The 23919-nt window shown below is 38.1% G+C and overlaps 3 protein-coding genes across 3 annotated transcripts in view; all 3 read left to right on the top strand.

Annotated features, from left to right (window-relative positions):
• The first annotated feature begins 7609 nt into the window (after positions 1–7609).
• On the top strand, positions 7610–16060 carry LOC148954390 (putative cytosolic iron-sulfur protein assembly protein CIAO1). Its single transcript, XM_089087076.1, has 2 exons — positions 7610–7657; positions 14962–16060. Exon 2 carries the CDS (start codon positions 14963–14965, stop codon positions 15959–15961), a length of 999 nt encoding a protein of 332 aa, XP_088943202.1. The 5' UTR covers positions 7610–7657; position 14962; the 3' UTR covers positions 15962–16060.
• LOC148954391 (NIF3-like protein 1) overlaps positions 7613–23919 on the top strand; it is a 46657-nt gene continuing 30350 nt past the window's right edge. The window contains exons 1-2 of the mRNA XM_089087075.1: positions 7613–7657; positions 22860–23118. Of these exons, the coding sequence (XP_088943201.1) occupies positions 22864–23118 (255 nt within the window). The 5' untranslated portion in view covers positions 7613–7657; positions 22860–22863. The remainder of the gene's footprint in view (positions 7658–22859; positions 23119–23919) is intronic.
• LOC148954392 (protein CFDP2-like) lies at positions 17445–17867 on the top strand. The gene has a single exon (XM_089086261.1). The coding sequence runs from the start codon at positions 17445–17447 to the stop codon at positions 17865–17867; it is 423 nt and encodes a 140-aa protein (XP_088942387.1).

Here is a 23919-nt window from a genome sequence, read left to right on the forward strand (position 1 = left end):
AGAATGAGTGGTCTTTGTAGCACTCCTCCGAAACTTCGTAGCAATAAGGCCCAATGTCCAGTGTGTGTTTTGTTGGGAAGTCTTAACCCCACCTTGAGTTCTGTGTATATTTTAGAGAGGCCCTCAAATACGTCCCTCAACCAAGAATATGTAACATTTACATCTCAACAGAATTTGATAACGATTAATAGCAAGTGGCCCGTTATTTAGCGTATGAGGGACCCACTCGGAGTTCAATGACCAGTCATTAAAATCAACCAAGGAAGTACACTTGTGTTTCTGTAAAGAGGCATATCACAACAGAGTTAAGCGATCCCCAGAGAGGTGGGGAGGGCTGCGTTACGTAGATCATGTCCTAACCATGAAACATGCAACATTTCATCCCCCTCTGACTTTTCCTTCATGGGGAAAATCCGGACGGAAGTTTTGCCCCCCCCCCCAACTAGTCCCCGAAGCCGCGCCGAGCCGAAATGACGGCGGCGAATGTGCAGTTCAGTATCGGCGGCGGCGCGCCACCAGGCGCGCCGAAATTTTTTTGGCGGTGCGCCGCCCATATTAGACCGGCGGCGCGCCACGGCGCGCCAATTTTTCTAATTAAAAATAATAATAAAATTCCACTTCACCAAGCACGTTCAACCTCGATTTTAGTAAGGATTTTTAAATGATGGCTAAAAACATACAAGAACAATATGACAAAACAAGAATTTTTTGGGCCGTGCGGAAAGTGTTTCTGTTCACTGTCGATCAGACCAAGTAGAATTCTCATTTTTAGCCACTAAACCCAGGGAAACCTATGTTGTGTTTATGTTTAACATCGCATTGTTCCTATAAAATCCCGTGTTTAGTCATTTCCTTCTTGCTAATTATTTGGGCTAATGTGTTTATAACTTTAAAAGTTTGAATTTAAAACATCTCTTGTTCATCAAATACATACGAAAATGAATTGAAAAAAAAAAATAATAACGACATCGAAAAAATACTGTATACAAATCAGATACCATGGCTTAACAACACCAACAATTTTAAATCAGCGGTTACATCACTTTAGTTACAATTGATGTAACAAAATTCAGTTTGTTCACTGTGCCTGGAGCCATTGATCTTTTTGCAGTCACTATCAGTCCTGTCATGCTGAAAAGCCATTTAGCTGGGGTACATGTGGCTGGTACAGCCAGAACTTAACGAGCGTAAACTGCCAGTCGCGGGATCGGATACTAGTACTGGACCTTGGGGTCCCACAGAATGCCGCAAATGGGCTTCTTCTTTGTATCTGCTGAAATAAGTTGTTTTATAAGGGAGAACAAACCTGCACCTTCACCATAGGGCTCCTGCGCACTACACTACAGGAGGAACTAAACTGCACCTTTACCCTCTTTTCTTATCAACACGGAATAACCCTTCGAAATTCTTTTCTGAAATAAGTGGTCAATATATAACGTTTCAAGTCAAAGTTTAAGGCTACTTCATCTTCAGTGTGCTCTACTGACTGTTGAAAAAAATTTAATTCATTTCTATAGATATATTTCTATACTAGCTCTAGATAATCTACCAAGCGGAAAACTACCGCAAATCAGCATCGATAAATAAATGAAACCCAAAACGAACAAAAATAACAATAAATAACTGAATCAAACTCAAAACGAGCAGAAATTAACATAAGTTGGGCTCAAAACCCCTATGCCTTCCCAAGGCCAGAACATAATTTTCACTTTCCTGAAAAAATATAAATGTTTTTACTTTTATAACTGTAATAAATCAAATAATATTAAAATTTTGATTACTAAATATCAGTATATGTATATTAAACTGACAATGCATATTCATTTGTATTTTTTTCAGTAAAGTACAAATTATGTTCTGGCCTTGGGAAGGTATAGGGGTTTTGAGCCAAACTTATATTAATTTCTGCTCGTTTTGATTTTGACTCGGTTATTTATTGTAATTTCTGTTCGTTTTGGGTTTCATTTATTTATCGATGCTGATTTGTGGTAGTTTCACGCTTGGTAGATTATTTGACTTTAATTTTGCTCATTTTTGGTTTAATGGAGTTCTTTACTTTTCTTTGAGAAAACTTATTTTACGGAAACAGTTTTTTTTAATTAATTTCTGTTCGTTTTATATTGACATAGTCTTTTCAGGGAAAAAGAAAATCATACTTTAAATGTTTTCGTTTTTTTAAGAATTTATAGTTTGGCCTGCTATTTGTATGCTGGAAAACAATTTTCAGCAAAATTTAATAACATAGACTCTTATAAAAATCTGGACACAAATAATAGTGTTTAATTTAGTTTCATACCTCCTCTAGTTGACCTGAAAGGGTAAACTTGATAACATTCGCAAACAAATTTGTTTACTTTCTCTGATAGCTTGGATACACTTACGCTATTTTGATTTGGTCAAATTTTAAGAGCAGAAGAAGTCCTGAAAGTTTGAACATAATACCCTCACTCGTTTTTGGGATAATGCCGAGATGCCTTATTGGGAATTAGCATTAAACACAGTGCATTTTGATTTAATCTTAAGGCAAAATTGAGTTTTTAAACATAAAGACAAATGGGAGGGTGGGCATGGTAGGGGGATTAGTTTCCCTCCTATCACTTTCGACTATTGAAAAGGACATCAGCCCTTTCTATTTTCAATCAAATGAGCCCTTTTCGAAGTTCCTACGACGACTCCTTCGATACGAAGTGCCCTTGTCTAAACAACAACAAAAACAAAAAAATGATACATTATACCCATATCGATCTATACTAAAAAATTTTCAAGCCTTCCAATCACTTTCGATTATTATAAAGGGCACTAGGCTTTTCGATTTCCAAACTAATGATCCCTTTTTGAGTTTCTACGACAACGCTTTCTATAAACACCGTATATACCCCCAGGGCATAAATTACAACCCTTACCCTACGGGCTGGGAGGGTGGTTGTCATCCTCTAAGACCTAATTTCCAGAACTTTCAACTGCGTTAAACAAAATGGCTATCTCAAAATTTTGAGTGTTTGTGTTTCGGGAAGTGGTGGGCGTGGAAGGGGTGTTAGTTGCCTTCCAATCATTTTCGACTATTAAAATGGGCACAAGGCACTCCAATCTAATTGAATGAGCCCTTTTCAAAGTTTCTACGACAACTTCTTTGATATGAAATGGCCTGGTCTAAAGGAAAAATAATAAATAATACATTGTGCCAACATTGTTAACTAAAATACCCTTTCCCTAAGGGTTGTGGGGGAGTAACCTCCTTAAAAAACATATTTTCTCTCTGGAAATCAGTTACTCTGAACAAAATGGCTACCTTAAAATTTTGATTGGATGTGTTTTGGGAAAGGGTGGGCGTGGAAGGGGTGTTAGCTGCCTTCCAATCACTTTCAACTATTAAAAAGGGCACTACTTATTCCAATATCCAATCGAATAAGCCCTTTTTTAATTTTCTACAGCAACTTCTTCGATACGAATTGCCCTGGTATGGAAAAAAAAAAAAAAAAACATTGTGCCAACATTGTTCTTTACTTAGACATCTCGATTGCGCTGCCTATGATAACATCCTGAATTGCCTAATGCTCTTTTACCTACCTCTTTTCATCCGAAAAATAAGAAAGAAAAATGAACAGAATTTTAAAGTGGAAGGTAGAATTTTTGTTTCAAGAAAAATTTCTTCTTCTCCTTCCTATGAACCGATATATATGGGGCGAGCCCACGATGACAGTATTTATTTTTAAGAAACAGATTAGCCGGGATGACGGTTGAAGCCCGGAGGTCGATATCGAAAACCAAAAAACAGAAAAAAACGGCGGCGTATTAGTGACACTACCACCGATAGAATCAGTGCCGGCGTCAGCGCGCTGTTCCACGTACGGTGGCGCGCTGCCGTTTTTTTTCGGTGGCGCGCCGCCGATTTTCGGCGCGGCTTCGGGGTCTAACCCCAACCACATCCCCTTTCAGAGTAAAGTTATGAAACATAGCCGAAATAATCGGTTATGAAACATAGCAAAAATAATCACGAATAATTAATGCTAATTTTCAAGGAGTCAAGTCGGCAAACTTGGCTTCGCAGAAAGCGGAGCTGGTCTTGGCTGCTCATGTAGCCTGTCACTCTTTGGTGAGAAAAATCGACCATCTTTCTATCATCATCAAAGATTTATTTTCTGGGCCTATTGGTGAATCGGTGAGGCTAAAAAGAAATAAATGTTCCGCTCTCATTAAGAATGTGCTTGGACCTGAAACCCTGAAGGAGATAGTGGCTGACATTGGAGATGGTAAGTACTCTCTAATACTGGATGAGTCAACTGATGTCTCTACAATGAAGTTCATTTGTATTTGCATTCGATATTACAGCCCGAAGTTGAAAAAGATAGTGTGTACTGCGTTAGGAATGGTTGAAGTGCCATCAAATATAGCTATTATACTCCACACAGAACTCACAAAATTTCTTGAAGAGTGCAAAGTACCTCTCAAAAACCTGATTGGTATCGGTAATGATGGGGCAAATAACATGTATGGCGCAAATTACTCTCTATTTACATAGTTGAATGCAGATGGGTTACCCCACTTCAGCTTTTCAAATGTGTCTGCCACTCCCTGCACTTGTGCGCTTCCGAGGCGGTGGAAGAGTTGCCGAGCAACCTAGAATTTATGCTCTCGGAAACGTACAAGTGGTTAAGCGTAAGCCCGTTGCGAAGGGAAGCGTACGGCCAGATGTATAGGCTGATAAATCATGGAAATTCGCCCCTTAAAATTGTGGCCCCTTCAAGTACACGCTGGTTGTCGCGATACACCGCAGTGTGTAGAGTTGATGAGCAATACCTCGAACTGACACCACATGTTCGCGTCACCAAGAACAAAGAGAGGTGCTAAACACCATAAACTTTGCGAGAAATGTACAGTGATAAGCACGAGCGTCTATACATTGTCTTTCTGAAACCGCTATTGGCTGACTCTCAGAGGGTGAACATACTATTTCAACATTTGAATGCAGGCCAATTTCGTCTCTTTCAAGAGCTGAAAGATTTGGTCATGTGCATCCTGCGCAGAATCCTTCGACCCTCTGCAGTGTCCCTTAACCTCAACCTTGAGTTTCTAATTTACTAACTTCCTGTCGACCAGGTAGACTTTGGTCATTTGTTTCTTTCTGAACTCAGCGAAGCTGATCTTCCAAGCGAGATGAAAAAGGAAATAAAGCTTCGCTGTCACGGCTTTCTCAAGACGGCTGCAAGGTCATTTCTGAAACGTTTACCTCTCGCCATTGATTCCCTTCTGAAATTGAGAAGTCTCTCGCCTACAATATATTTATCTCAGACTAGACCCAGATTCGCCGACCTACCTCTTAGTGTGATTCCAGTGACAGAATTTGGAGACATGGAAAACCAGTGGAGACGCCTGCTCGAGGTTGACTGGAATGAAATTTGTGGCGGAGAACTTCCAAAAGACTCCTCTGAGTTCTGGGTCCACGTGCTTCAGTTTCGCGACCCAATTGGAGAGCCAGTCTTTCAGGATTTGGCAAAGTGGGCATTGTCGTTGCTGAGTTTGCCTATCAGCAACGCAGTCGTTGAGTTAGCGTTTTCTATGATGACCTGTGTTAAGTCAAAGCTTCGGAATGGAATACTTTTACCAATCCTAAACGCAATTTTGATTTTTCGACTGTGGATGTCTGTCAGTGGCCACGGCTGTTCGTCATTCGTACCATCGGCCAAAATGACTTCGTTCAACAGTTCCATATATTCGAAAAATGGAGCTGAAAATGCGTCTGACAGTGGACGATGTGGCAGAGCTGATGCGCCTGACGCTGACAGGGTAGAAGATGAACTCAGGGACACCTTAGGGGCATTTGGTCAATCTTAAAGGGCTATGAAAGACGGATATTCTTAATCACCGAAAATTCCACCCTGGAACATTTTTTTCCAAACTGCCACTTTTTTTAGTTTTCCCGTCATAAAGCGCCTTAAAAGGTACGCACTTACTCAACGACTGGCAGCCAGAGTTCGGACAGCCATCTTGCACTAAAGGTCAATATAATTATGATGAGTTGTAAACTTCAGAAATCGATGAGTGAGTTGGCTCTCGCAGCACAGCAACAAAATTCAATTCTTAGTTTGCCTTACGTAAAAGTATCGAAATTTATAACATGTGTCATTCCCAATCTGGCCCCCGATACTTCCCATCCATGTTTAAAGTGGTGGAATGTTCAGACTTTGTTAAAATGTGTCTCATCAAACAGGAAACTGGAGATCCGTCCCAGCAAGAACAAATAAAGACTGAGAACCTTTGTCTCCCTATCTTGATACTACAACCATGCGGAGTCAAATAAAATACGGCTGATACCCGGCGAATTTGAGCGGAGGTGGAGCTGGCACAGAAGATTACAATTCGTTACCTCTACAACTAGCTCATCGCAGTACAGCCCCGGAGAAGAAAAATTGAGTGAGAACAAGTGAAAGTGTTTGATTACACTTATCATACACGCCTGGAGGCCTGCTACGGTCTTTTCCTCGCAAATGCGCGGCGGCGATGAGGGAAAGTAGACGGCCGTCAACTCAGTGCTCAGCCAGTTCTCAAATTGGCTCCACCTTCGCTCAGATTTTACGGGTTATCCAATAGTCAGTGCATGGACCAAAGACGGAGGTTCTACTCAGTCATATTTGTTCTTGGTCCCAGGGACGTATTGTGGTTCGTGATAGCCAATTATGACCCTGGAATGGACTTGTGATAAAGACAAAAGTACAATTGTGTACCTTGTGTATCTTTCGTAGCCCTTTAAGGGCGTTTTAGCATCGCATTTAGCATTTGGAAAAGGATTTGATTCCAAAGTTTTGACTTTACACAAAGTGATTTCCATAATTTTATGAATCTATATGTGATAATATTCCAATAATCTGATTTTTGTTTGTGTATCTATGTGATAATAAACCAATGATCTAATGATCTTTTTTGTTTTTGTGTGCGGGTTACGGTCGTTATTAAGTAATGCATCATTTTGTCCAACCAATACATAAGGGCTGGGACACAATTTTAAGAATTTGTTCTGGCAATAATTCTATTGCGCCAAAAAGATCCTCTGACTGAATCGAAAGGTTGACATTAAAACGCCTTGGGTCATAGATTATCATTATAGTAATCGGAGTTCCGACTCAGTGAAATTATGGGATACAGAAATTGCGGCGCAGGCACGGACAGTGCTCGAACTAACACAAGAGAAATCGAGCCGGTGGGCGTCCTCGTCAATAATTTTCCCCGAACTGTTGGACAAGAAAGTAAGCACGGTCGAGCATTTTCTGAACATAGCACGCGGGAATTTCTGTAAAGTCTCTAGAGTTCCACATGGGGTAGCGGTTTATCGCAATTCTACTAAATGCAGCCTCAAAATAATCTCTACACTGGAACTGACCTTCCTCAAGCCAGGGAACGAATTGAAAGGTGAATAATGCCAGTAGGATCAAAGGACCTGAATAGTGGTAAGTATTTCTATAAAACGGCCGTAAAAACTTGGACACCTTTAAAAGTAAAGTTAGATTTTGGGCAAAAAATTGTCTGGCTTATTTTTGGCTTGTTTTTCAAAGGCTGCGGCTTACTTTTTTGTTCACGATCCGGCAACACTAATCAGAAGAAGAATAAGAAAATTTACTAGCTCATCTTTTCCACAGAAATTGAAAACCAGAATCACAAAAAAGTAAGTAGAAGTTTAGCCTAGGTGAAAAGCCTTCGATAGTTGAATTTTTAAATAAATTGCTTTTCAGTTCATTATTTGCAACTAGTTGATACTTTCCCAACCAGTCTTGTAAGCTAGCTCTGCACTCTTATTTGATTTTTTTAAACAAGTACTTTTTTGCCACTCTCCTGTAAATTAGTAGTAAATTAGCAGCTCTTCAGAAGGAGACACATAGTAAAACACAGTAAAGAGTTATATTAGGAAGTATTTTTCTGAGCTTTTAATCAAGATGGTTTATTTCTTTGAACCAAGAGTAGGCAGTAAATATTTACCAAATCATATTATTGACTTACAACTAAAGTGAATATACCACTTGATGCCTTTTTTATGCTCTTTCCAAATATGATAATCATTATAGTCAGAAATGAATTTTACTCCCACCCCTATATACCAATTTGGGGTATAAATTTGCACATTAGGGGGGTTGGGGTAAAGTTTAAACTTACCTCCCATTTACATCAGAAATAAAATTACCCCCCCCCCTCCTAATGTGCAAATATATACCCTGAATTGGTATATAGGCCTATAGGGGTGGGGGTAAAATCCATTTCTGACAAAAGTGATTAGCTATTATATTTGGAAAGAGCATAAAAAAGGCATTGAGTGATATATTCACTTTATTTGTAAGTCAATAATATGATTTGGTAAATATTTACCAAGTAGGCCTAGACCTCCCTAATTAAATCATATTTTCTTTACATTTTGTCCAATTTTTTTTTGCAAAACATGGTGAAAAGCTGTACTGGTTTTTTTTTTTTTGTTTTTTTTTTAGCTCTGAATAGAGACAACCTATTTATTTGAATTATCTATGTCTGCACAATGAACTAGTGCATATCTAGTCCTGGCTACATTGGTTGTGTAGCTCCTTTGTATAATATTATTTTATACAAACAGGAAAAGCTTTTGTCTTTTCCTTAATTTGTAATTTAGTAGATAATGAACAGCAAGGGATCAGGCTGTGGAGTCAGCCAAATATGACATCATACTCTAGAGAAGCAACATATACACAACATATATAGGTTGTTCCTTTGGTATCCATCAAATATACTATCTATATTACTTTATCAATTTTCTTGAGCACAAAAATTAGAAATCAGCACTGCATTTCAAATGCATACAATTCTTTTGGGTACAAAATTAGCAAGTTATTTCCCAACTTTAGATCTATTGAGGCCCAACCCAGGCACCAAAGCACCAACTTTAGATACCTTAATTTTGAAAGCCAGGTAAAGACTCTAATCTTTGAAGACTATAATAGACAAAAAAGAAGACTAAATATGGTGGTCTTTGGAGTTGATACCCAAACAGATGATGCACAGTTTGTCCATGAGTACCTAGCTAGCAATTACAATCTACCTAGTGTTCCTGTATTAAATGTCCACTGTCTGGTGAATCCAAAGGCTTCTGGAACCCCAAACCCTCTACACCCACCACCAATTATGTTCTCTGCCCCTGACTTCAAAACCAACAATTGATTCTCCTGAAACCATTTAAGCCAAAAGGGAAAGAACAGTTCAGAATTTATGTATCAAAAAACAACCAAGAAAAAAGACAGAAATTATATGAGGAACTGCTCAGAAGACAAGCAGGGGGCAAAATTAACCTAGTGATTGAAAGTAAAAAGATTGTCCCAAAAAACTCTCAACAGCCTGCAGCCTCCCCTGGGTTGCAGGTAATGGAAATGTAGAGGAAATTGCAGCTAGCCATAACCATGTAAATAGTACTGTTTATAGAGATTATAGTTTAAGCATGTTAAATTTAAGCTGTACATTTACAACAGATGATGATGAGTCATTCACCAATGCCATGTCAAGTGTTAGTAGCAGAAAATCTTTTCAATATGATGGCTGTATTGAGCACAAATATTGGCTGTTAGTACTTTGTAGTAATTTAGATTGCATTACCACCAAAATAGACAAAATTAAGGCTGTAATGTCAACTAAGCCTGAAGTGAACCCTAATGGTAGGAACTCTTAAACTTGATTCTCTGTATACGCCATGGGTAGAACATATATAGATAAAGATTGAGCAAAAGGGACATCATTTAATTATAGGATGCATTTCTAGAAGCTCAAGCTCTCCCTATCAGAAAAGTTTTCACCTTGCAATTGTAAATGCTATAAATTCAGTGATGAGATGTCCTTTCCAAAAATGAATTAATTGTTGGAGACTTTAACCTGCCCCAAATTTCATGGGTTGATAGCTATTCTGCTACAGGTAATAATGAGGATCAGACTGACCCATTCCTTGAGTGCCTACATGAGCATTCATTATATCAGGCTATTAATTTCCCAACTAGGTACCAAGCAGACCAGAACCCTACTCTCTTGGATCTCTTATTTGTTAAAGATGAGGAAGCAATCCAAAGTGTTGACCCAGAGCCACCTTTTGGGACCTTACATGATGCAAGAAATCAGGCCAGCAATCCAAAAGAAAAGAAACCCTGGAGAAGCTACAAGGACATTACAACACTGGCAAATTATGACAATTTTAAACTGATGCAGAATAAAGTCTGGCAACTTACAAGCAAGCTCATGCTTGCTTGTAAGTTTTTTGATTCCTTAGCATCAAAAACTAATTCAAAGAAGTTTTTGAAATACGCCTCAATTCAAAAGCCTGGTAGACATTCAGTAACAGAACTCTCAGTTAATAAAAATAGTATGCCAATCCTGGAGATATTGCTGAAGTCCTGAATAAGCAGTTCAAGTCAGTCTTCACACTTCCAGACAATGCTCCCTTGCCAGAAATGCTTTATTACAATATTGAGAAGTCTATGCAATTTATCACCATCAAACCTGTTGTCATAGAACTGAGACTCAAAAGATTAAATCCAAATAAGTCTGTTGGCCCTGATGGAGTTCATCCTGGACATTAAAAGAGGCCAATTTGGAGCATGCCCCTCCATTAACAAAACTATTTCAAAAGTCTGGATACCAAAGTAGTTCTTCAAGATTGGTGAAATGCAAATACTATGCCTGTCCACAAGAGTGGAAGTAGGAATAGAGTAGAGTAGAATTTTTTTTTTTTTTAGAGTAGAATATTTTTATTTATAATACATACATAAATAAATGTCACAAAACAGCACACATGCCTGGTGGCATACAAAATGGCTCCTTGGCAGGGAATCAAACCCTGGTCTCCTGCATGACTAATGTCACCAATTACCAACCCATTAGTATTACCTCAAGAGTTGGTAAAATTCTTGAAGGTATTGTGAATACTACAATTACAAAAGATTTATGTGAGAACAAACTACTCAAAAAGAGCCAACATGGCTTCAAATCTGAGCACTGAGTTGAGACAAATCTTATAGAAGCTTATGACTATATCACTAAGTTGCTAGATCTCAATGCTCCAGTTGACATGATCCTTTTAGGTTTTGCTAAAGCATTTGATAGAGTCTGTCATTGATGACTGGAGATAAAATTAATAGCTATTGGTATCCATCTGGAGGTTGTAGAATGGATGATGCAGTTTCTTTCAGTAAGAAAGCAGAGAGTTAAGGTATTTGTAGACAGTGGGCAAGACTTCTTCTCAGAAGTTGACAGTGGTTCTCAGGGAACAATCCTAGGTCCAACATTATTCAATGTTTTTACCAATGATGCTCCAGGAGCTGTAAGAAATAAGATGAGCCTTTATGCTGATGATTCTAAGTTTATTGGCTGTGCAGAGTCATCAGTTACATGAGCTTCCATACAGAAAGACCTGAATCTGATTTCACCATGGGCCTGTGAGTGGAAACTTGAATTTAACATTCAGAAGTGCAAGTCAATGCACTTTGAGAGAGATAACATAAGGTGGCAGTTCCATATGGTAGGAGGGGAGGGTTCAAGACAATTGATTGATTCTTTGGCAGAGAGGAGAGATTTTGGAATTGTTGTTGATGAGGAACTAAAATTTTACAAACATGCACAAACAGTGGTTGCTAAAGCATCCCAGGCCCCAGGCATAATCAAGCATACTGTACACAGCAGATAATCCAAAGTTATGACCAAATGGTGCAAGGGTCTTGTGTGACCATTGCTAGAATTTGGGATGTGTGTTGCAATACCCCTGAACAAGGGCAATCAGCAAAAAAAGAGTATGTGTCCAAAGACAGGCAACTAAAGTTGTTGATGGAGGCAAGAATCTTGAAACTTTTCTTGTAGCCTTGCTAAAAATGTTGGAGAGTAGGCTATAGACTCAGTATGTAGATCAGAGAGGAGTGAGGCACAATAATATACTCATCCAATCATGACCTAGTCTGGGCATTGGTCCATGATTTCAAACCAAATTGTCATCACTAACAGTAAATTTGACTCTAGATTACTGGGACAGTAATGTACCAGTTGATATATGCATCCTTAAAAAAAAATAATCTGACAAACAAAAGAGTCTTATTATAGGGGTTAGAAGGTGGGGTACATAAAAGGGAAGAATTTTGACGTTGTATTATTGGATTGTAGTCAGAATTGCATATACTGAAAGGTTTATAATTGAACATATGGAGGTGGTTGAAAAATGGCTCATAAATTTAACAAATTTATATAACAAACAAATGGGTGAGGTTAATAAGAATGAGTCAATAAAAAAAAAAAAAATAGATGTAGTTCTATTGAAACACAATGATAGAAGTTAAAAGAGAAATAGATTAAGAAAGAATTTTTGCAAACTGATCTTTATTCAAAGTTATTTACAACCAAGCCTATACACAGGGGTACACCTCCCACCCCTGGAAGTTAGAAAGGACAGGCACTTTTTTTATCGTTTTTACTCATTTTCTAATTTAAAAAAAATATATATATAGAGCTTAGTCACATGGCAAGCAGAGATCATGGTCTGCCCACTCCATAGATGTAAGCTGGAAGGGGGTTTAAAGCCTGAGGGCTCAATCTAAAGTCAAAGTAATCAAAGGATTAGTCTTCAATTAGTTCTTAGCTATCATTTCTATATACTAACAACATAAAAAGCAAATATATATCTGTCGAAATATTCTGCAGCTTAAGAACTTCAAAATTTAGGTAATTGTTTAAAGGTGTCACATGTTGATGTTTTTCTGGGTTTATGTAAGTTTTTTATGTAATGCAAAATAGCTCACATATAGCCTAAAATTGTAAGAGATGACTTTCAACTGCTTTTATAAAATGCTGTAACTGGAACTGGAGGGGACTTTGGACCATATATCCTCAATAAAATCTTGAGCTTTATTTAAAATGTTAATTTCTGTAGGAAACAAAAGTTTTTTTTTCTTCTCAAGAAAGTAATTATTTATCTCTTGTCTAACTTTTTATGTTTTAGTCTAGTAAAATCTATAATCAGCATTTTTCAGTTCATAGAATTTTTGCATAATAATATTATCTTTGTAAAATTTTGTTGTTTTGTATAATAAAGTAAGATCTGGTTAATAATTTCTTCTAGTTTTTGAACAGCAGCTTTTAAATTTCATCCTAGGCCTGTTTTGGATGCAGAGAAAAATAAAATTTGAGCATTTGGTTTTGTTTTGTTGTTCAAGCAAAAATTTAGCACCAGACTTGTTTAGATCATGAAATTGTCTCCTTGGGACCTGAAATTGAAAACTTGTTGTGTATTCTAGATTCTTTTTAAATATTGTCTTTGAAAAATGCTTGTTTGTTTAGTTTCATTTAAAAGAAGCAGTAAAACTGCCCATGTCCTATATTCTGAAGAATGCCCCCTCCCCTGCATAACATGCTCAAACCCTTCAAATATATTTAGAACTAAAAATAATAAAAAAAAATGAGTAGACAAATCAGCCTATTGGTTCTGTGATTCTAGTGAAATGTGAGTGGAAGGGAGTGTTCCTCTTTTATGTTAATGGGGTTTGAATGGAGGCAAACTAACATTATGGTCCAGGTGACTGTGGCAATTCAAAGGGTGTTAAACTATTGTAAAAATCTTATAGAATTTTCTTAAGATTCTATGAAATAGTTTCTTTTATTCAGCAATTGGCTTCCAAGTACTTCTGCTTCCAAAAAAAAAGAAACACTGAGGTATTCTACAGATTATAACACACAATAGTTTCAAGTACCCTAAGAAGAAAATGATAGACCAGAAAATGAAATCAACAATTTGATCCAACCTGATTAGTTTAGAATCGTGGGTTACAAATCCCAGTTTGACTCAATTGATATTATATAACCTTTATAATTCCCTGCTGACACAGTTTTCTGATGCATATAAGGGCGAAAGACGATTCTGGGGCTTCAGCTAGTCTTCCCATCTGGTTCTTATGGTCAGTGGACTTTTGATAGTCCAATTGTGGTGCTATATAACTAATTTTCTGAATCCAATTGTGGTGCTATATAACTAATTTTCTGAATCTGAGAAAAGGACTGATTTTTTTTACTCAAAAGAGAATTATCCAGTGCTATCCTGGCTTGAAAGGATGGATTTTGCTTTCCATTCATTATGGTTATCATAATTTTCTTCTGCTTAGGGCTAGACTTGAGCACTGGAATTCTCCTTAAATTATGGTTGACCCTCTAAGGTCAACAGAGTAAAGAACAAACCACAATCCATAGTTACTGCAAAGTTTAAAAAATGTTTAAATAAAAAAAAGATATCTAGTGATAGATATTTGTGTTTAATGTTGATTGGGAAATTGTAATTGTTATTTTGCTTTATCTTAAAAGTAAAAGTTTGCTCCAAAAATTTATTTAAGGGAGTATAAAAAAAGAGCTTGAAACCCCTTGAAAATGGTGTCAGATTGAAATAAGAATTGTATACCGAAATTATTGTGGTCGAATATCATTAACCAGAATTTTTTGGTCCTTCATTGTAAAAACACAAGAAATAAAATTTTATCTTTGGTAGTACTGATGTGTCCCTTTTTTACTTTTCTTCTGAACTGCTTGTGGGAACTGGAAAATCGTAAAGATGTTAAAGGGCTCATTTGAAAGCTAATACTTGTATCTATGTTGTTTTTTTTTTACAAATTTGTCTTGATAGCACTAAAATAGGATGTGATTAATGACAAAAAACTGCATGTTTAAATGCATGGTGTAACAATACCCATGGATTTTGAAAAGTTGCTTCTTTTGGGTATTATGTCATATTTGAATGACAACTTTGTGTCATCCCTTGAAAATGTCACCATAACTATTATTCTGTTGACTTTTATCAAAAACTGAATTATGTAAAATAACACATACGCTTTACATGATAGAGTTATCCTCTTAAAGAATAATTCATGTATTCAATATAGCTTCAAAAATACAATTCAATCTTTTTTTTAAAGCCTAGCCTAATCGAAAGTATTTCTGTTGTAGAATGGTGGCTTTGAAAGAAATTGAAATCTTAACTGGACATACTGGGAAAGTATGGTGTGTTGCCTTCAGTCCTGATGGACTGATTCTAGCATCATGCAGTGAAGACAAAACTATACGTTTATGGACAAAAGATAGCCAGGGCTGGACATGTAAAGCTATTTTAACAGAGGGACATCAGAGGACAGTTCGCTCAGTTGCCTGGTCCCCTTGCGGCCGTCTTCTTGCATCAGCTAGTTTTGATGGCACCACTTGCATTTGGGAGAAAAGTGGTGGATCATTTGAGTGCATTGCCACACTTGAAGGTCATGAGAATGAAGTAAAATCAGCAACCTTTTCACCTTCTGGTCAATATCTGGCTACTTGTAGTCGTGATAAAAGTGTTTGGGTGTGGGAGGTTAGTGAAGATAACGAATATGAGTGTTTAAGTGTTCTAAATGCCCATTCTGGTGATGTAAAAAAAGTTGTTTGGCACCCTCATGTAGATGTAGTTGCTTCTGCTAGTTATGACAATACTGCAAAACTCTATAAGGAAGAAGATGATGACTGGGTTTCATTTGCGACCCTACAGTCTCATGAATCTAGTATATGGGGGTTAGACTTCTCCCCAGATGGTAAAAATATTGCTACATGTTCAGAGGATAAAAGCATAAAAATTTGGCGTGAATATTTACCAGGAAATAAGCAAAACATTCAAACGAAAGACGGAAATCCCGTTTGGAAATGTGTCTGCACAATACAAGGATTTACAGATAGACCTATTTATGACATTGCTTGGTCTAAACTCACAAACTATATTGCAACAGCTGGAGGTGATAATCTGATCCGAATACTAAATGAAGGTGATAAAAGTGATGAAGATTTGCCCACTTTTGAACAAGTGACTTCAATTAAAGCTCATACTGAAGATGTGAATTGTGTGACCTGGAGTCCAAAAGTTCCAGGTCTTTTAGCCTCCTGCAGTGATGATTTGACTGTCAAACTTTGGAATTGTTTTGAATAAAGTGTCTAGAGAGGAAGTTTGTGATTATTGGGATTGTAAATGAATATTAATGGCATGCTTTAACTTATCATTAACTTTGATTAAGAATAAATTTGTTGCTTAATATTTCTGAGCAAGTATTTCTAGTTAATGGCAGATAGGCCTCAACAGAGTAGCTCCTAGAACTTTGTGACGTATATATGTCTGCTGGAGTATAGGTTTTAGGGGGAAGTAGATGGTTTCTGAGGTTCTCATAATAATATATTTTAATGAGTTTCTTCCAAAATTTTCTTTCTGGGAGGGTGCTGGAACAGGTGTTTGAGGAATACTCTGACAGATATTTCAATGTATAGGCATAAAAATATAGCTATAATTTTTTTGGTGGAAATTTAATAAAATTAATATATAAAGCTACTTCAAAACACAGTGTGGGTATTTCTAAGTAAAAACTATACTGGTATTGTTTTTATATTTTATTTTGATAACTTTTTTTGTATAGTTTTTTTTTTTAGAATGCATTTAACTATAAAAAACAGAATCGAACTTCACTTATAGTACTTTACTTCACTTGCTTCAGAAACACCTTTAATTTCCAAAGATTCTTATTTAGGTTTTTCAGAAAAACATGTTCGTTTTTAATATAAGGCATTTGCGGTCTCAATTTAGAAGGCAGCTTTAAATAATAAAAGTTGCTTTATGACACTGAATTTTTGCTCAATGATTCATTAGAAATTCCCACTGGAACATATCCTGTGGTGTCATTACTTGCTCTTATAAGCCCTATTTACAAAAGTCTATGAATTTTTCAAGCAAAGATCAGTTTAAATGGCATAATTACGCACATATTTGACAATCTTATAGATATGTTGTTGTATGCTGTGCTTCCTTCCTTTTGGTGGTGAATGGAGCTTGTCCGGAAGGATGCAAACTTTGTTTGCTGACCACGTGCCACTGGATATGGGGCTTAAACCCCTAACCAATCGCTCCGATTAGGGCCGCCCCAACCTCATGGGTGCAGGGGGAGCCCACCCCAGGGTTTCTTAATCAGAACCCAGTCCTAGGGAAGGTAGCGCTTGCAACCCTCCTCCTGAAAATAATTGCAAGGAAAAGAAATGAAATTCAAGCCTCTGATCTTATTGGTTTTAATTTATTATGACCTTGGCACGTCCCTGGACATCCTTTGAACCTTGCTGACCAAGGTGGGTTGAGAATAGCCACCTGGAATGTTTTAACCATGAATAAACCGGGATCAAAAGACCTTCTAGGGTTGGACATGTTGAGATGTGGGATTGACATACTTGGAAAGACAGAAACACATTTGACGGGATCAGGCGATGAAGAAATCACCAATAGATGTCACAGGATGATTTAGTTAGGTCAAACCTCTAGTAGAAGCAGCAGTGTAGGCCTGCTCTTAAATAAGAAGGCAAAGAAATGCCTCATATCCCACAACCCAATATTGGATAGACTACTCACTGCTTGCTTCAACCACAAACATGGAAAGATGTCGGTTATTGTGTGCTACGCATCAACGAATGTCTCCCCAGAGGTTGACAAAGACAATTTCTACTCAGCTCTGACATCTGCTCTACCCCGGATTTCCCCTCACGATGTTTTGGCTGTGGTGGGTGATTTCAATGCAACTGTATCAAACCCCAACGGAGCTTTTAAATATGTATTTGGACCGGTTACCCCTGACTCGTTCAATGAAAATCGGACCCGACTCCTCCAGTTGTGCACTATGCACGAATCGGTCATTGCCAACACCCTGGTTCACAGGAAAAACATCTATAAGCCAACATGGTATAGCAACGACGGGCGACTGCGGAAGATGATTGACTATTTCATAGTCAAACAAAGATGGCGCTCATCACTTACGAATTGTAGAACATATCGTGGTGCTAAGATAGGGAATACAGACGATTAGTTGCCGCAAAATTTCTCCTGCGTCTTAAAGCCCAGCCTTCAGAACGGCACCAGACGAAACTAAACACCCAGAAACTAAAAATTGAGGCATTCCACCAAAAATACTCAGTTGAAATTCAAAATAGGTTTGAATGCCTGGATACACTGGTTGACCCGGTCACGTCCTGGCAGACTTATAAAAAGGGGGTACTGGATGTTGCCACTAACACCGTCGGTTGCATGATGTATTCAAAGAAGCCCTGGCTGTCGCAAGAAGCACGGAAAATCATTGAAAAGTACCTGAAGGCGCGGTTAGCCTGAGATATGCCTTCCTACAGGCGGCTAAACGGGATTAGAAACAATATTTTTCACCGTGATTAACAACAATTTGTTGATAAAAAAGCTGAAGAGCTAGAAGATGTGGCACGAAAAGGTTCATGTCGCTTTTCAAGCTTGTCAGAGATCTTAGCGATAGGAAACCACCAAAGATAGGCGCAGTTAAAACCGTCTATGGCGAAATGCTAGAAGATAAAAACGTGCAACTTGATCGATGGAGGGAGCACTTAGCAGAGCTATTAAACGCCAAAAGAATCCTGGTTGACCCCAGCCTAACTACATCCACTCAGTCAAAAATATATAAAATCTACCAGAGCCTGATCCTCCCTCGGTAGAAGAGATACAAAATGCCCTGCGGAGAATGAAGAACAACAAGGCACCAGGAACCTGCGGGATCACCGTCGAGCTGCTAAAGTTTGGAGGACTGGCAATGCTACTTTGGCTGCACATGCTCTTTTCCCTCGTCTGGTCAACTAAATTGATACCTGAAGAATGGAAGGAAGGGTAATCCTTCCTCTATGGAAGCGGTAAGGTAGCCGTAGTGATTGCTCGAATTAAAGAGGAATTACCCACCTGTCAGTGCCTGGCACACTATTCACCATGACGTTACTCGATAAGAGTATCCAGTTTATCCTTAAGTGCCTCTGGATTCAGCAAGGAGTTTCATGCCAAACAGATCCAAGACGGAACAGATGTACACTATTTACCAGGTCATTGAGAAAGCCCGTGAGTTCCAGTGCAGAGCATATATTACTTTTGCTGACTTTCGACTCGATCGACTGTGAGTCCCTTTGGCTGATACTAAAACGAACGGGACTCCCTGATAAATATTGCCGCCTGTTCAAGGCGCCCTACACTGGTACAAAAAGCTCCGTCCAGGTTAATGGTCGCCGAAGCCCACTATTCGAGATAGATACTGGTGTAAGGCAAGGCTGTGTTGCTGCTCCTGAACTTTTCAACGCGGTGATTGATTATGTCATGGACGGAACCACGAATCGGCTCCAATTCGGACTGAAATATGGCGATAAGAGTCCTAGCCGATTGCGATTTCGCAAATGATATTGCCCTGATATGCACTTCTGCAGTTGAACTCGAGGCAACTCTCAATACACTGTCGGAGGAAGCCCTGAAAGTGGCACTACATATTAGCTGGCAGAAAACAAAAATAATGATCATCGACCCGGCAGGAAATTCCGCCAACTCACCATCATTCAACGTATTAGGGCACACTATCGAAGTTGTCAATTCTTTTACTTACCTTGGATCTGTCATCTCAGATAACGGCTCAATTGAAATGGAAGTCCAGTCGCGCATCGCGAAAGCAGCGTCTATTATGGCTCGATTAAGCCATTCCTTGTGGTCAAAGCCCAACATCAGCCGAAAAACAAAATGCGGATCTACAACACCACCATAATGCAAGTCCTTTTCTACGGTGCTGAGACTTGTCCGGCAGCTGCTTTTGTTTGTGATGCCTTAGATGTGGCCCAAACATACTTCCTAAGACGAATCGAAGGGATCAAGGGGTACAACTTCGTCTCAAACACCCGGTTGCTGACACTAATGAATCAGACCCCCAACTCTCGTCAGCTCGCCATAGGAACTCTACGGTGGTTTCGCCACTTAATTCGCATGCCAGAAGAAGCACCCGCCAGCATACTTTTCAATTTCGATCCTCCTCAACATGGCTGAAAGCACCCCCGTGGAAGATCCCGGTTCAGATAGAGGAACAGCCTTACCCAGTACTTCTTAATCGGTACTGATCTCCATGAAGCAGTCACGCTTGCGCAGGACCGTTTGGAATGGAGGCAGAGTCTCATCTCTCTCTACGCTGGACCACCAGCAGGAGCCTTAAGTCAAGTCAAGCTCCTTCCCACTCTGCGTGGAGCCTTACTCTTTGCTCCATTCCACCAAACTTCTATTTCAAGCTCTTCCCATACTATTCCTGGCCGTCTTACTTGTTATTTGGCCCGGTAACTTTATCAAAAGCAACGTTTTTGGCAGCCAATCAAGCTTCGTTCAGAAAACTTGATCTAACGTTCTTAAGTTTTCTTTATGGGCTTGGTTTAAGTACGTCCGGAGACAAAAGTCGATGTACATGACATACGACGAAAGAACAGAAAAAAATGATTAAGAAAAAAACAAACGAGAGCAATTTCGAATAATCTTTTATTCATAGTTATTTTTTCGTAGGAAATTTAGTTCCTTCTGGGTAGTTAATTTCGAGAGGTTAGTTCGTGTTTTTTTCTTTTGCACTGAGAACGGCTTGGCGGAGGTCTTTGCCGAAATGTCTGCATTATCTTTTTGATGTATTCACTGGCTGAAAATCACCCTTGTCTTTTTTTTGTCTCTTAATAATTTTTCTTTGTTCATTTGTGGTATGTAATCTTTCTTTCTTCGTACACCGGATGGTGGCATCAAACTGAAATTGATTACAGCTTTCTATTTTTAATACAGCTGCTTAAACGAGTATTTAAAACCATCCATAGGCAGTTCTTCTGGAAAACATCTAGTCTATCGCCTTGAAATGCTTTAATTTTGTTTTTATTTAAGAAATAAATATCTTTCTTAATTTCTCGAAATATCCTGGCATTTAGTGTCCTAAAATTAACTCAAAAAGTTATCTCTATGTCATTCCAAACTTTTTTCAATTGTAAAAATGGTGCCTTGGCTGTTTAATGTTTACATCAAGTTCTTCCATCTATCTTATTGCTATTCGTAAGTAATGGTAATGCGAGTTGTTAAGTATGGGTCTGGGTCGTGCTGGCTACAGTAAACTCAAAGTGATAGGCTTACTAATTCCAGACGATTTGCACAAAATACTACTTATCTAAGTAAAGCTGTCCACTCAGTTAATTTTAACATTACTCAGTATCACTTCTTCATTGTCAGTTATTCCAAATCTAAGGTGTTTAGTCTCTTAAGCCCTCTGACCAATCAGAAGCTGTTTTTTTTTGTTGATCCTGTATAAATAATGTACTTCAATGAATCTGGGATTTTAAAAAAACTGAGGAGTCGGGGAGGACAATAATAAACAACTAATTCTGTTTAGTAATTTGACTAAGAACCGCCTAGAACCTCAAGGAAACTTAATATTTTCTTCCAGAGAAAGGGGATGGACCCTGAGCCTGCATAGTCCCTGCCTTTCATGCTTCGATAGATTGAACACCTTCGCTCAGTTATGCTTAGCTGGAGCGTGGGACAAATTGTTTTTTTTGTAGTACAACTGTTTAATAATCACTAAATTAATTGACTTAATTTTCAGAAAATTCAATTCACCCTGTTTAATTATCGAGCCAGTAAGATTGATTGTGTGAGAGAGAGAGAGAGAGAGGAGCTAGCCCCCTTAATGCTAAATTTGGGTGTTCTGCCTATATGACTAATTTGGCTACATAATTTTACAAAAATGTCCCCAGCCAACACTGTACGCGCGACTAACGGGGGCTCAGGCTGTGTTTAAAGATCCGTTAACTAAATTAGAGTTTTACTCATAATTACTGGAAATTGACTAAATCTGGCATCATTGGTATTCGTTCAAAGGTCGAATTTTCTTTTTTTTTGGAAAAAAATATAAAAAAAAAATTGTTGTGTCTTTCTTTGAAACTTGAACAAGAACAAATTTTAAATTAAGAGATAATTCTTGGCGCAAATTTGTCATGCCTGTCTGCAAAACATCTAGGCATCTTTGTAGTCGAGTTCTTCTCCTTGTGAAACTTTGTCTTTAATAACCATAGTCTACTGGCAATCCATTTCTTAAGCTAAGGTTTCTTAGGATACTGTTTTCCCGCTAGAGATCAACTGCTATATTCAAAGAAAAAGTTTGATATGAGTTTGTCAATTCAGGGATTTTATAGGTACTGTCTCTTTATCTCCGAGGATCACTCTCTCCTTGAATGACAAGGTGACAAGAAAAAACGTTTACTTTGATACCAGTGGCGGTTCTGGTCTCTCTTGTGCCCGGGGGGGGGGGAATCTTGATTAGCACCCCCCTCTCCTGTGTCCCACAAAATTTCCAGGCCAGATTTAAAAAAAAAATTATTTATTAACAAAATTATTTTCAATTTATTAATTGATTAATTATTTGCTTTTTTTTATAATTTTTGATTTGTTATATAAATCATTTAATTATTATTAATTAATGTTATTTAATTAATCTTGTTTTAATTAATTTCTATTTTATTAATTAATTAATAATTTATGAATTATTTTCATTTATTAATTGCGCCCTCTACTTCATTTTAATAAAAATTAAATCCCAAAATGATTTTAACCGTTAGATTATTTATTTGATTGCGCCCCTAGAATTTCTGTGGCCGTGCCAAGGGCCCCATCTGTCCCCCATAAAACCGCCTCTGTTTGATATACAGAACGTCCTGATGATCTCAATGATAGCAATCATCGGAAAGAGTAATTGAATAAACATTTTTTTTTCTGCATAGCACATCTACCTCAAGTCGTCTCATTAGGTGGTTATGCCACTCAAGGCCTCTGTTAATTCCTTGAAGTGAAGCGAGTGAGGTTACAACACATGTATGAAACCTCGTGATTAAATTTGACAAAGGACTTTGGCATATTGACAATCGACATGCCTGGCGTCTTGAATATGATAGAGGAATTAATTACCGCGAAAATGTTTTTCGTTCCAACATAACTTATATTAATTAGAAACGTTTTTTTCCAGAAGCATGTCTGGCCTGACTTTAAGCTCTGTCGTCAGTCGACTTAATAATTTTGCTCCATTGTACTTGGCCGAAGCTTGGGATAATGTTGGACTGTTGGTACAGCCTTCTACAGACAAAATAATTAACAGATTGATGCTAACAAATGATCTGACGCAAGATGTCATGGGTGAAGCAATCAGAAATAGATCTGATATGATTGTCTCGTATCACCCTCCTATTTTTTCAGGGATGAAAAAATTGCTTACCTCATCTTGGAAGGTAATTTAAATATTTAAACTAAATTGATAATTAAATTATAAATTATCAGCTCGGAGCCATTGCATATGTAAGCTATCTACAGTACCAAATGAGCAGGAATTTTAGGGACCCGATTATCTCTTTTTTGAAACTGGATGTTGTTAACGCCTGGTACTAATGTAGTTTTATCTATTGCCAAAGTCTCGTTGTCCCACAAGACACGAAACTTAGTCCCAGTCCCTGCTAATGAAAAAAATAAGCTTTGGCTCTCTAAAAGTGACCCACAGAGAAAGTATCCAATCTCAGGGGCGTAATGTATAATAGAACAGGGGGGGGGGGGTAACTGCCCCTTCCAGACCTTGGTTTGCCCTCCCGCAGCTGAAATTTAGTTTCTTCAAAAGTTTTGTCAAAAATAACGTAAGCATGCATAATTCAAGCATCCACAGAAACAGGTCAGTTTTCTTTAGGGTATCTTTACCTTTATGGTACTATATGGCTCATTTTTCAGTTTTCACTGTCATTTTCACTTTATTTGGGAAACATAGCTCCAGCCTTGCACATCCCCCCCCAGGATTTTGATGAAATTACGCCACTGTCCAACCTCTCTCTAAACACCAACAATTTGAAAGAAAAGGTCACACGTTTCGGAACATTTAGAAGATATATTACATTTTTTGCCACTTTTATCTTCAAACCTCAACCCCTACCCGTCTCTGAAAAATCGCAACCTTGCTGGTTTTATATTATCATATTATTTTGGTGAATTTGGTAACTTTTAAGATGGTGCCCATCAATGTTTCGAACGCCATTTTGAGGATCAAG

Source organism: Artemia sp. Qi Xiang Cuo, chromosome 3 (genome assembly GCF_049724085.1).
Source record: "Artemia sp. Qi Xiang Cuo chromosome 3, ASM4972408v1, whole genome shotgun sequence".
Taxonomy (NCBI): Eukaryota; Metazoa; Arthropoda; class Branchiopoda; order Anostraca; family Artemiidae; genus Artemia; species Artemia sp. Qi Xiang Cuo.

What these genes read in the sequence shown, in the direction of transcription:
- LOC148954390 (XM_089087076.1), top strand. Translation starts at nt 14,963, where the DNA reads ATGGTGGCTTTGAAAGAAATTGAAATCTTAACTGGACATACTGGGAAA.
- LOC148954392 (XM_089086261.1), top strand. Translation starts at nt 17,445, where the DNA reads ATGTCGGTTATTGTGTGCTACGCATCAACGAATGTCTCCCCAGAGGTT.